This window comes from Rhinolophus sinicus, linkage group LG02, assembly GCF_036562045.2.
Source record: "Rhinolophus sinicus isolate RSC01 linkage group LG02, ASM3656204v1, whole genome shotgun sequence".
Lineage (NCBI taxonomy): Eukaryota > Metazoa > Chordata > Mammalia > Chiroptera > Rhinolophidae > Rhinolophus > Rhinolophus sinicus.
The window spans coordinates 65,052,061-65,066,686 of NC_133752.1; the positions used below are offsets into that span (position 1 = coordinate 65,052,061).

Sequence of the window (14,626 nt, forward strand, 5' to 3'; positions counted from 1 at the left end):
CCTTAGTCCCTGAACCAAAACAAAGTAGTCTGACTTATTTTATCAAAGAATTCTGCAATGGGGTTTGGAAGATAAGCTCAACTCGTATAGTGGCATTTCACGTTTCTTTGCCAGTATTTCTTGTACGTATACCTCCTTGAAGAAATTATAGGGTAAGAGTGTGACTGTTTTGGGACAATACTTGATATTTATGATTCAACCAGCCAAACACTTCCTACCTTTTTCATGTGTGACACACAAAGAAAATTATAAGTATAATATAATATTATGTGATATAGATTATAAATAAATATATAATTTTATATTACAGCATATTATATTCTCTGAAGGAGATAAAAGTGTGCCTATATGGAGTTTAACGAGAAAAAAGAAAAGTTACGTTGCCTAAATATTATGTGAAGATACAATAAAATATAAAGTATTGGGGTAAAGAATAGTATTGAATTTTGTGCAAATATTATATAATATACCTCATTGGAGTATCATGAGCTGGATGTCACTCACTGTAGTTGACAGCTGCAGAGACAGTATTATACACAAAGTACTTTCCAACATTTTTGTAAGAAAATTAGGTATTTTTCTGTAGCCATCACTTTTCTATCAGATTTTATGCTTTAAATGACTATACACAATTCCTAACCAAGATGTTTTCATCATAATCTCCTCAAAATTTTGGTAGTTTCCATTGGTGAGATTTTTCTTTCCAACAAGTAGGTGGTGAGAAATATAAAACTTGTATTTTATAACCACTCAAATTTGACAAGACTTGAATTGTCACTAAAAGTAATTTTAAATTTCCAGTCATAATGCAAAGATATTTTAAACTCATTCAGAAATTTAAAGTGAGACATTGTAAAATAACGAGGCTCTAATGCAGACATGCATTCATTGTTAAACAACTGGCAAGGATACAGCTAAGTGCAAATTATCACCCACAGTGAGTGGATGCAGAAAATATAGAAACATGAAAAGACACAGGGCACTGCCGAGGACTGAGCCTCCCGGGAGCACCTGCCCAGCCACCCAAAACCCTCCTTCCCTACCGGTGGCCGCACCTTGGGCTGTGATCTGGGCTCCTTGGACACCTGGACCACGAACTCCTCTGGTAGCTCCACGGGGCCCTTGTCTGCGATGAGCAGTGGCACGCTCTGCAGCTGGCTGCTGAAGAAGATGTCTGGGTGGTAGAGCGCCTCCTGGGCTGCGCTCAGCATGTCGCAGTGGAGCAGCGAGGTCCGGATGTCGCTCACTGTGCTTGCCACCTGCGGGGACCGCAGGGCGCACCATCAGACTCCACTCAGCTCAGGCAGGCCTCAGAGGAGCCTTGCAAGAGGCTATTCCCAAGGCTGCTCTCTGCTGCAGGCCATAGGCCCCGACTCCAGCCACCCCAAGCCCCACTCAGACAACCCTGGAGCTGAGGAGATCATATCTCCTGGTCCTAGTTAGGACTGTGTAATTAAACACTATTTTAGTTACACACTATCTTAGTTAAGCACAATCTTAAGGAAGCAGAAAACTTCATCCTAATCCCTAACAATGATTAGAAAATTAGACATTATTGAAAGCAGAGAAAGCTACCTGAAAAATATAAATATTATCTATAGTTTTATCGATTTACAGCATTTCATGTAAATTATGGACAGTAATATCTATAAGTGTAAAAAAATATTGGTTACTGAACTAAATATTTACACACAAAAATCTTGATAAGGTATTGGGTAAAAAAAGTTTCAGAGAGGTTTATTTTATTACTTTTGTTTTGTTATATTGTTACACTGACATGGATTATTTTATATTTATTTATAGGTTTCAGGTTATTTAACATTTTTTGAAAGATACTGTATTAAGATTATGATGGACATTAAGGTGAAAAGGATATACAAACATTTTTGCCATTTATATACACAGTGATTTTACTGACAAATGGTACATAGTACATAAATGAATAAATATGAAAGACCAAGACAATAATGAAAAAATAAAATTGCACACATGACTTTTTTTAATAATTCACAAAACAGTCATACATTATATGCTATGAAAAACAGAGCTGTTTAAGTACAGGATTTTTTTCTGGTGAATTGGTACATGAGATACGCATTTCTCTACACTAATTACAACTAGTGTAATAAACAGGAATGATAATGAAAATGTTCCTACTAAAGAAAGGAAGGTTTTACAAAGAGAAAGATTTTGCTTTACACAATTATTTTTAACATACTATAACATGCATATTTTAAAACATATTAATAGTATATGGGTACCATGCAATAATCAGAAGAAAAACTAAGAAATTCAATAACGCAAGAAAATTTTATAATCATCTTTCTAATACTGGAAGTTTATACAGTGGTGCTACAATTTCGTGACATATAAAATATTTGCAAATAAATAATGAAAACATGTTTTGTTCCAAATCACAAGAAATAATACAGCCCTTATAGAAAACAAAAAAAATGATATTAAGAAATCTGTCAATCAATCCATCTATAATGAGAACGTTTAGATTATGACTCTAAGGTATCACACTAAAACATTTTTATTTATATTCATTATAATGTATAAATACTAAAACATCTAGGCAAAAGGTAATCTAAATATTATTTTGATAGTTTGTGTGAATGAAAAAGATGTCAAAGAAAGAAACAAGTTCTAAGATGAAAAAAAGTTGTTAAAATCAAAATCTCGAAGTAATTGCTTCCTTTTATGTTTAAATCCTGTGACATCCTTTTAATCTTTTCGATTTCTAAAATATCCTTCTCCTCATTGCCAAAATGGTAATGTGACAATTTTTAAATTATCTTTCACATTAATACATACAGCCATGTTTTCCCTAACATCTTTATATATAGGAAAGGAAATTAGCAAAATATTATAAAACTATATTATCTTACAAGTTTCAGTTACAATAAAGTTGAAAAATTTCACCCTCAGCCAAGTTAACATATATGGACATTTGGAATAATGAGTCATGTGCTTATTTATTCATTCATTAAACAAATGCTTATTGAGTTCCATTATATGCCAGATCCTTTATTAGGTGCTGGAGATGTTGGTGAACAAAACAGACCACATACTTACTTTAATAAATCATCCATTCTGGTGTAGGAGTCATACATATGCAAATAGATAAATGTTTTGAATACTAGATAGAGATGAGTAATCTATAGAAAGTTTAAATATGGTAATATGTGAAAGCTACTTACTTTAGGTTTTTATGGAAGACTTATCTACGGGAGTGAAATTTAAACTAAGATATCAAGTTGTTAGTCATATAAAAATCAGGAGTAAAGAGCACTCAAGGCTGCTGCAAAGGCCTCAGGCTAGAACCAGCTTGGTCTGTTCTAGAAATAGCGTGTTGGTTAATGAAGCTGGGTGTAGTGGGCTGGGAGAAGAATGGTCTGAAATAAGATCAGAAAGTTAAGCAACACTCTGATCACAAGCTTTGTAAACCAGGATAAAGAGTTTAGTTTTGGGACAATCAAACATCTGTTTCAGATACTATCTAAATCTCCTGGAAAAGAAGAACAGGGCAGGAGAGGGGAAAATGGGAATAGTGATCTCTACTGAACTAGAGATCAATTATTTCAGTTACAGCTAATTTCTAGAGTAGGCAGATAATGACAATGGATTTAAAATGCATATAGAGTAGAATCACCATCAGCTGAAAAATATATCAGTGTCTGTAGTAAATGAAAGAATCTCAGTTTAAACAAGAAATAAGAACATGCTCAAGGTCTAGGTATCTAGAAAAAGTAGGTATGGATCAGAGAATAAAATGATTTTATGGAGTGAGACTGAGGAATAAAAAATACCAGGAAATTAAGTAGACTTGACCCTTGAGTTGAAGGAAATTAGACATCAACGTGTTCTATGAAGCAAGAATATCTTATGTGTCTACAGATTAGACTCTCCTTTAAATTCATCATCTATAAAAAGATCCCAGAGTCACCATCACTGGCAGAAAAAGTGGAAGGTCAGTTACACTGCCTACATGGAGAAGGTACTGGCATCAAGACAACTATACCAATGGAACAGAATAGAGAGACCAGAAATATATGGTCAATTATTTTTGACAAGGGAGCCAAGAATACTCACTGGGAAAAAAAGACAGTTTCTTTAATGGTGCTGGGATAATTGGATATTTACATCCAAAAGAATGAAACTGGACCCATTTCTCATATTACTCACAAAAACGAACACAAAATAGATTAAAGTCTTAAATGTAAGATGTGAATCCATAAAACTCCTAGAAGAAACCATAGCAATAAAGCTCCTAACATGGTCTTAAAGATATATATATATTTTTTTTTTTTTTTTGGATGTCACAACTAATGCACAAGCAAAAAAATTAAAAATAAACAAGTAGGACTACATCAAACTAACAAGCTTTTTGAAGTGCATAAGAAACAATCAATGAAGTGAAAAAACACCCTAAGGAATAGGAGAAGATATTTGCAAACAATGTCTGATAAGGCATTAATATCCAAAACGTATAAAGAACTCATACAACTCAATAGCAAAAACAAACAAACAAACAAACAAAATACAAAATGAGATATCACCTTGTGTTTGTAACAATGGCCATTATCAAAAAGGCAAGAAATAACAAATGCTGGCATGGATGTGGAGAAAAGGGAACCTTCATACACTGTTGATGGGAATATAAATTGGTATAACAACTATGGAAACAGTATGGAGGATCCTCAAAAAATTAAAAATAGAACTACCATATGATCTAGCAATTCCACTTCTGAGAATATATCCAAAGGAAATAAAAACACTCGCTCAAAAAGATATCAAAAAGAGATATATACAATGGAATATTATCCACCCATAAAAAAATTAGCAAATCTTACCACTTGCAATAACATGGATGGACTCTGAAGACATTATGTTAAGTGAAATAAGTCAGACAGTGATAGATAAGTAAGAATCATCTCACTTACATGTGAAATCCATTAAAAACAAACAAACAAACAAATAAAAACTCATAAAAGAAGAGACCACACTGTGATTACCAGAGGCAGAGGGGTAGGGGTAAGGAGGAATTAGAGAAAGGTGGTTGAAAGGGACAAACTTCCAGTTTTCAGATAAATAAGTACTAGGAATGTAAAGTACAACATGATGACTATAGCTCACACAGGAAAGTTGTTAAAAGCGTAAATACTAAAGTTCTCATCACAAAGATAATTTTTTTCCTGTTTATGTTTCTTCTTTCTTTTCTTTTTATTGTTTCTATAAGAGAAGATGGATGTTAGCTGAATCTACTGTGGTAATCATTTCACAATATATGCAAATCAAACCACAAAACCATCATGTGTGCCTTAAATATATATGGTGATATATGCCAATTATTTCTCAAAGAAAACCCAAAAAACTGGAAAATTGAATAGCTAATCAATACTTCATTTTTCAAAGAGGGGTTTACTGTTTTTTAAAACTTTGAATTGCTTGAATAATGGATATTTAATATTCATAAGTAATGTAAATTATTGCCATAATCAAATTGGCCACATAATCTTCATATTCAGATTTTGTTTTGTTTTTTTACCATTTCAACACTTTGATTCTGCTTTCATAGTGGGCAAGCAAGCAATCTGAAAATTAATATTTCATAATCTACTGAAATGATCAAAATGTTTCCCCATGCTTATATATAGTCTCCAAAATCAAAGGGCATCACAGCATTCAAGTTCTTGAATATTGGTTGTAGATAAACATGAGGCAAGAAGAAAAGGAAAAATATTAAGCAAGTAAGAGGTAAAGTATTTATAATGGTAGTAATGAAATTTATATTTTTCTATGGAGCTTATAATGGAAATAAGTATCGAAATAACAGGTTTCTCGTATATACTTTCAGATATCAATATTGATTTATAAATAGTAATTTAAAAAATACTAAGTAAGCATTGCTTCTAACCAATTTCAACTGTTTCTGTTTCCTTGTTCTCCTTAGATGAGTAGCTATATAACTCAGTCAATTATTTAGCTTCTTCCTCCAAACATTTATTGATCATAATAGCGAGCTTGTAATCTAGACAAAACAATGGTCTGCAGTACTAAGGTATTTCTAAAGTGAGAGAAATGCTAACAACAAAATATCACCAGAATATGCTTATTAGAGTTTCAAGTAATTTAACTTTCATAAACTAAGAATGTTTCTCACAAGTCATTTCTTTTTGTGTGTCAGGGTAATATTTTTACTATATCTTTTTAGTAATTAGCTAATTATAAGCCATACGGAGTTTAAAATGTACTTATAATGACAGCTATGACCTAACTGACATGTCCAATTTTACCTTCACTATTATCTCTTGGATTAAATACCTATCCACCTATATGTACTTTTGTTCAAATTATCCTTCCTAGCAGGAAACCTTTTCCCCTACTGCTCAGGCTATCCAAATATCACTCTTTCTATAATTGTCCTAAGCTGTTCAGTATGTATATAATCAGCATCAAATTTCACACTAGTTCCTTTCCATTCTATAATAAAATCTAAAATTTTACATCTACCTTTAAGTTAAAATTTAAAACTTTTAATAATTTAAATTTGTTTTTGTTTTTTTATTTCTACGGTTAAGCAAATACAATATTGCTTTTTTTCCTTAAATAAAACTTTATAAATTTTACATGTTTTGTTTTGTAATTTCTATAGGTTGTTTAGGTTCGTTTGTTTCTAATTTATATTATAGATCTACAAAATAAGGCAAATGCTCTGTCGGTTATTAAAATACCTTTGGAAGAAGCTTTTACAAGATGGTTCAGAGATTTCAATTTGAGTTTCTTTTCTAACAACTATTTTAAATGTTATTGCATCATTAGATTAATGGCTCTGAGTCTCTGAGTCTATTTTTTCACTTAAAATTACTGATACTACTATCTATGACTCACTATGTATTCACTGAGCTATTCTGTGTAGAAGTGTTCAGCTAACTGCAAAGTGCTATGTAAATGCTATATTGAAATACTTATAACAACAAACAGTTGATTGATAGGGCAGGTCTAATCCAACCTCAGATTTTATAAAATCTCATATATATATATGAGAGGGAACAGAAAGGGGGGAGAAAGAGACTATTACTTCCAATTATTTTCTAATGAGTAAAGGTACATTTCCCAATCCTGCTTTCTTATGCATACCTGAAAGGCTCTACCTTTCCCCTAGCACCTTCATTTTGCCCATATTAAAAGATTACATCTTTCCTGACTTCTCCCTAAGGTGTTTGTGACAGCTGCATAATTTCTTTATAGGCTGGGTAGTAATCTGAAACAATAGTCATAAAAGTTCCTTTAAGCACCTGAGTAAGGATGCCACCAGGTAGAAATTATAATGTGGAGATTCTAACAGTGAGAAAAATCTGTTTCAATTCTGGGTCTTACAAGAAAATGTATCAGGAGCTATTAATAGTCCACCTGTGCATTATGAAGCAATGTTCATAGTATACCTGGATATTATTCAGTTTAATTCAACAGACACATTCACTAGACTGGTTTCATGAAGTGTCAGTATACCCTATGTGAGTAAGCAATTTTCCCCTCAAGCTAGGTTCTTCACTCTTCTTTTCTACGAAAAGCTTATTGTAGTAAAATAAACATATTTTGTCTAAACTTTCATTCAACAGAAAACTGAACAATCAAATTATAAAAGTTGTAAAAGACATTCTGAGAATAGTGGAAGTCAAATACTTGGCTCTGAATAAAGCTAAAAGGAACCTTAATTCCTAGTGTTAAAAACATGAAAAAAAAAAATTTAAACTTTACTTTTAATTGGCTTTCAAGTCTGGCATCTCCCATGTCTCAAAAACAGTGGGGAAAATCCTGGACTATTCAATGTATCAGTGGCTTACACTGTAATATTTTGATGAAAATGCCTCAACCATTTGTGAAAATGAGTGAGCAGAGAGCAAAGTTTCTGTTATGTGATATAAATCTGACAAAGATATTACTGTAATCCAACTTAAACAAAATGCATATTACACATCATATTCATCAAAGAAATGATAAATAAGTTTTTCTATTCTAAATAAAAATACCTCCATATTTGTAAACATAACATAATCAGATTTAAATTCATGGTAACACAAATAAAATTCTAGAATTTATTAATTGGAGAATACTGACTTTTTTTCAATTTCCTTTCCTTTACTCCCCTCTAAATTTTAATGGTATGGGAAGTTGTGCTTTCAGAATTTTGTAAAGTAAAACATTTCTTTAAAAATCTGTATAACTACAGTAACAAGGTACTTTTCTTTAATCACACTGCTAAGTATACTTGATGTGTGGGAAACAATGGTAAAAAACAACAACAAAAAAAAACAAAAACAAAAAAAAAACATTTTGACAGATATCTGTCTTGTTAGTGCGTTCTCCCTATCCTAAGTTAATTATAAATGGATACCTCTGAAGATATTTGAGAAGAATGCAAACTTTTAATCTTTTTTTTCTGGTAGTGAGAGGTTACTACCTCCACTCCCTCCTCAATACACATACAAAACAGAATGCGAAATGCTGGTTAACAAGAAAGCAGATGTGTTAACAGGCTCACATGTCAAAATGATCTATTACATTACGTTGGTAGTACATACACACAGTGTGATTATTATTGGACACCCACTTTTAAAAATCGACATTGTGGTTTTTTATGTCTGTGCAGAGGCAAGACATCAAGCTTGCCTCCTAACAACAGCCAGTATCCTATAAAACATTTGGGCTATCAAGGCTATTCCAACTGTCCTGAGCTATTGTGACTAATCTAAAAGGCTTCTTTATAAGCAAATGTGTAGTATTTCCTGGAGGGAGAGCATCATACCAGCTTGCTTTGAATTTTATGTATCATCTGTCTTCATTATTAAATCATGTGCCCTTAAGGTTTGCAAGTTCACCAATATAATTATCAAAAGGAAAACAAAAAATCATTGCTAAAGAGTCACCACCATTGTTGATTTGCAGCAAGAGATACAGAATAGTCCTCATCTAATTCAGGTGGGGTCTAGAATTACTATTTTCATGGTTTCTTTAACAGCTTGGAGAGCAGTAATGTTTGAAAGCTGACTGTCCATTCTTTTTATAAATACAGTTTTTTGTTTGTTTGTTTTATGGATATGATCTAAATATATCTGGATTTTTCCCCCTCATGTCATCTATTATTCTCTAATGCAATATCAAAATTAATCTGTTTTAAAATCATCTGAGTTCAACAAAATAATCATTGTAAAATGCTATTTTGATTTCTCATATTATTTTCATCTTTTCATTTAATCAAAACAACGATTTCTCAAATTCAGCTCCATGTGTTTATTCCCTTTAACTTCACATTACACTAATAAAACCAAAGTAAACTATATCTATCACTCAGTATTCAATGTCTTCAAACCTGGGATGAATAGTGAAGACAGAAATTTTATTAGGCTTATAGTCTAATTAAAAGCACAGGCTTTTACTCAGAATAGCTTTTCAACACTCTTTTAACATTTTTTTTAATGCTGATGTAAGCTTAAGATGCTCATTAGTAACTCATTAAAAACTTAGTTACAGTCCAGTGGGTGAGCCCTGAATATAATGATGGAATGTGTATACAAATGTGTAGGCTCATAATTAGAGAAACTGTCCCATTTGGGGATTAAGAATATACAATGCAGTCTTTGAAAAATTCTATGTAAAGTAAGTGACCCCAACATGGTGTTGTATTTTAAATTTTGCTTACTATCCAAGTCACTTGTTTTTTAGTTCTAATTTCAAAGGTATGATTTAATGAACATATTCTTCCAGGATTAAACATGTAAGGCTTTGTGGGAGGGCCTTTCTATACATTATTGTGCTTAATCCTCACCCTATTATAAGATAGGCCTAATTACCCCTTTAACAAATAAGGAAACTGTGAATCAAATTGGTTAAGGTCATGTGTCTTAGAAGCCACAGAATTGGAATTAGACTCTAAGGCTTCAGATCTTTTTTTTCATTCCACAGGACCATGCTAATTAGGATTTTCAACCATCTTTGATTAGACAATATTGTCAACTTCAGTTTCCTGGATTCATGTAAATATGACTTCCTATATATGCTGACATCTTCCTCCACTTGCGGTTTCGTAAAACTGCAGAAGCTCTTCTGTGTCATCATTTGTAAATTATGTAAAATCTTTATTTAGCTTCCTTGTAAACTTTTGTTCCCAAATAGTAGTATTTCGAATGAACCCACTTGCCCGAAATAGGGCAAGTTTGCTAGGGTTCTGGCCATATAAAACCTCATGTTCTCTTCTGATTCTCATGTTTGTTTGTTTGTTTGTTTATAGATGCAATGTGAGTGGTACTAATATACAATATGTAAGTTTGATAGACAGATGTAATGGATTGCATCATTTTCTTGAGATGAAGCAAAAGGTATCCAGTAGTTTGCAGAACATATTAAAGAAAAGGAGACTATGGAAAAAAATTAAAGACTCAATATTTATAATATAATTTGAGCAAAGACACAAAAAATATAACTAAGAGGACTTCCAAAATCTGGAAGGACAAGAATTCAAACTAGAATAAAAATAGAAACTTTTTGGCCACCATGATTAAAACTCAACGTTCTTTATAATTTTCTTAGGGAGGAATACTTTTAAGCTTTAGTAGAACCCAATGAATTACCTTGTTTTTGTATATATGTCACTGCTATACACTTCACATATCAGAGTGAAGTTTCAATCATTGTCAAATACGAATTTCTGTCACCATAATAAAAACATGAATTCCTGAACTACTTTCAGAAATCAAATGTGTAAGAAAAAGGGAAGGTGGCATGAGACTAGGAAAATGGTATATAATTTCAAAGTGAATGTAAAATATATGAGATTTAAGTGAGCAAATCCAAGCAAAAAACCTTCCTTAGAATATGCAGTCTAAAGAACTCTTACATCTAAATGTATCCTAATACCGTGTTTCCCCGAAAATAAGAGTGGGCCTTATATTAATTTTTGCTCCAAAAGACGCATTAGGGATTATGTACAGGGAATGTCATCCTGAAAAGTCATGCTACTGTTAGGTCTTATTTTCCGGTTAGTCTTATTTTGGGGAAAACACTTTATCTTCTAGTTTTTTCTAAAATATATTTATGCTAGAGAGAATACTTGGAACTCAATAAAAAAATTAAAAATTAAGAACTGATTAAGTAATATTTCTTTAAGTAAGATATATAAATGGCCAATGCGTACATGAAAAGAAGCTTGATATCATTATGCATTAGAGAAATGCAAAACAAAACCAGGAGATACTATTTCATCTTGACTAGGATGGTTAAAATAAAAAAGACAATAAGTCTGGGTAAGGATGTTGAAAAATGAGAACCCTTATTCTACTGTTTAGAATGTATAACTGTGCAACCACTCTGGAAAATGTTTAGCAATTCTTCAAAATGCTAAACATAGAATTATGTGATTCAGCAATTCCAGTCCAAGATGTATACCGAAGAAAAGTGAAAATATGTCCACACAAAAACTTGTATATGGGGGCCAGCCCGGTGGCTCAGGCAGCTGGAGCTCCCTGCTCCTAACTCCGAAGGCTGCCGGTTCGATTCCCACATGGGCGAGTGGGCTCCCAACCACAAAGCTGCTGGTTCATTTCCATGACTCCCGCAAGGGATATTGGGCTGCACCCCCTGCAACTAGCAACGGCAACTGGACCTGGAGCTGAGCTGCGCCCTCTACAACTAAGATTGAAAGGACAACAACTTGACTTGGAAAAAAAAAAAGTCCGGGAAGTACACACTGTTCCCCAATAAAGTCCTGTATAAAGTACTGTTCCCCTTCCCCAATACAATCTTAAAACAAAACAAACAAACAAAAACTTGTATATGAATTTTCATAACAGCATTATGCAGAATACCCAAAAAGTAGAAATAATCCAAATTTCCATCTACTTATAAATATAATATGGTTTATTCATACAATGGAATATTATTTGTCACTAAAAATATTCAAATATTGGTACATGCAATGATATGCATAAATTCTATGTTAAGTGAAAGAAGGAAATCACAAAAGATCAAAGATTGTGTGATTCCATTTAGACAAAATGTCCAGAATAAGCAAATTCATAGAGACATAAAGTAGATTAGTGGTTGCCAGGGACTTGGGGGGCCAGTGGGGGAACCTGTTGTGACTACTAATGGGTATGGGGGTTTCTTTTTGGAGGACTAATAACATTTTAAAATTGATTGTGGTGATCATTGCACAACTGTGCATCCACTGAACTATACACGTTAAAAGGATGAGTTTTATGGTATACTAAATATATCTCAATAAAGCTGCAAAAATTCCATTTATACAGTATAAATATATTGTGCATTAGAACATATTTTGAGCTGCATTGTATCTTTTATAAACATTTTTTCCCTTTATCACAAGAGGACTCCACTTTTCAGAATCCTTTATAGGTGTGGCTATTAGGCAGGGTTTTATTAAATAGAAATGGAAGAAGTGACATGCACTACTTCCAAGCATATCCATGAAAACTCTCCATTAAAATCTACACATTCTTGTTCTTCCTTCCTGAGGACTAGAATGGCAATGACCCTCAGAATGACTTTGGAAGCCTCATGCCATTTGACTAGATCTGTGAATAACTGTTAAGAGCAACAGAATGACATCCACACCCCTACCACCACTCCCTACAACACACTCTAACAAGAAACACCTATCTACCTTGGATGTTTGATGAACAAGAAAATATTCTCTGGAAGCCATTCTTAATTTTGGAATCTACTGCAACTACCGACTAGTTTATCCAATGTAATACACTGTTCAAAAATGGAGATTAAGGTAGGTAACTTAAAGAAGTCTTCCTCTAGAAGATTCATAACATATAATATGAAACACACATACACACACACAATTGATTTAATCCCATTTTAACTAATCCATGTATTGGAGATTTGCTTTTCTGAGGAGTCATCGGTAAGACACTGCAACACATATAAATAAACTAGAGTTGTTTTAGAGATCTCATTTTTACAATGAATCAATTTGCTTAATTTAGAGATTTTCTTTAATTATTGTATTTTTATAATATATATTTTATGATTGACTGGGCAAGTGTCTTCCTATTACTCTTTTCATTGCTGTTAACTTTTCTATTGTTTAATATTCAATACATACTTTAGAATATTTTTGTTGAATTTCGACACAGAAAAGCTTAAATTGGTACTGTGAATGCAGTTGTGTAAAAATCTATAGAAATTAATTTGGAAACATTTGTCAATTTTGCTGTCAGTCTTTTCATCCAGGAACATGGTATACTTCATATCTTCTTTCATAACCACAAGTAAAGCTTCAGTGTTTTCTTCTTACAGATTCCATACATATTCTGCTCTGATATTTCCTAAGCAACTCAAGCATTTCATTGTTGTTTTGACTCAAATCAGCAATGAAATGTGAGAGTTACTTAGTTGCATACAATATGTATGTGTGAATCATATATCTGAACTCAGAGTGATCTCATTTATTCTAAGAAACTTTTTATGTCTTGAATCTACTGAATATGTACATCATTATACACCTTCAAAGAATAATTATATCTTAACATTTGCATTTTACTATTCTTATTTATGTTTTGTTCATTATTGTATTAGCCAAGGCTTTTGCAATTGTTTTAAAGAGATTGTGGTAATAACAAGTAAGGTCATATTAATCATTTATTACCATTCATTTAAGACAGTTGTTAATTAACCTAAAAAGGAATCACTTTTACTTTCTATATCTCAAGAGATTTTTTTCTAGGGGTACAGAAGTATAGTCAAATTTTATATACAAGCATGTTCCCTTATATATGTAATGATAACATGTCATTGACAGTCAGTGTTAGACCATCACCATTATGGTTAGATAAGCAATGGTTCCTTCATATGATACAATTTGAATAATTTTATGGAAAGCGTAAAAGTGTCCAGATTTTAAGGTTAAATCAAAATGAAAGATAAATTTTATTTCTAACATTGTTCTATTTTCAGGAAAATATGTGAACAAATACAAGACAGCAGGAAAAAAAATCTAACACACATTAATACTAATTATATCACTGGGTCATAGGACTATTAGATTTTTGCTCTCTGATTTAAATTTCTATGAGGAGAATTACTTTGGCAATAAATAGGTGACACTCGTAATGAAAAAGGATTATATGAGACTATGTTCTTATACTTTACCAGCAAGCTAAAAACTTGACTTCCGGACATTCAAATTACCACAAACTGTAATTTGTGTCGATGAAATAAATATGAAAGGATTATCAAATGTCACTGTGAGGGACCATTTTTGTACAAAGATCTGTATCTATTACTTTTAAAAGTACAACTAGCATATTTCTCTTGCAAATCCTTAACTAGCCAATTTGATCAAATATTTTCGTATATGATAGATTTTTTTCTGATAGCAAGACAATTTCCTATATGTAAAGAAACTAATGCTATTATGAAAATATAGGGGAAATATAGATTCAAATAAAATGAAAACATAAGAGTTTATTTTCAATTTATCAATTAAAAACCTGAAAAGGTAGAGAATTAATTAACTCTAATTTTCAAAAGGGCTTTTTTCTAACCTGTCAAATTAAAACAGAGCTTAATATAATATGTAGTCGCTTATTTC

The 14,626-nt window shown here is 32.2% G+C and overlaps 1 protein-coding gene across 23 annotated transcripts in view; it reads right to left on the reverse strand.

Moving 5' to 3' along the window:
• The window catches only part of ADGRL3 (adhesion G protein-coupled receptor L3), a 748,795-nt gene that overhangs the window by 458,761 nt on the left and 275,408 nt on the right, over positions 1–14,626 (reverse strand). For 22 of the 23 annotated variants that reach the window (XM_019743744.2, XM_074324498.1, XM_074324499.1 and 19 more), the window contains one exon: positions 1,056–1,259. The exons of the other annotated variant lie outside the window; for it this stretch is intronic. In XM_019743744.2, the coding sequence (XP_019599303.2) occupies positions 1,056–1,259 (204 nt within the window). The remainder of the gene's footprint in view (positions 1–1,055; positions 1,260–14,626) is intronic. 23 annotated transcript variants of the gene reach the window in all.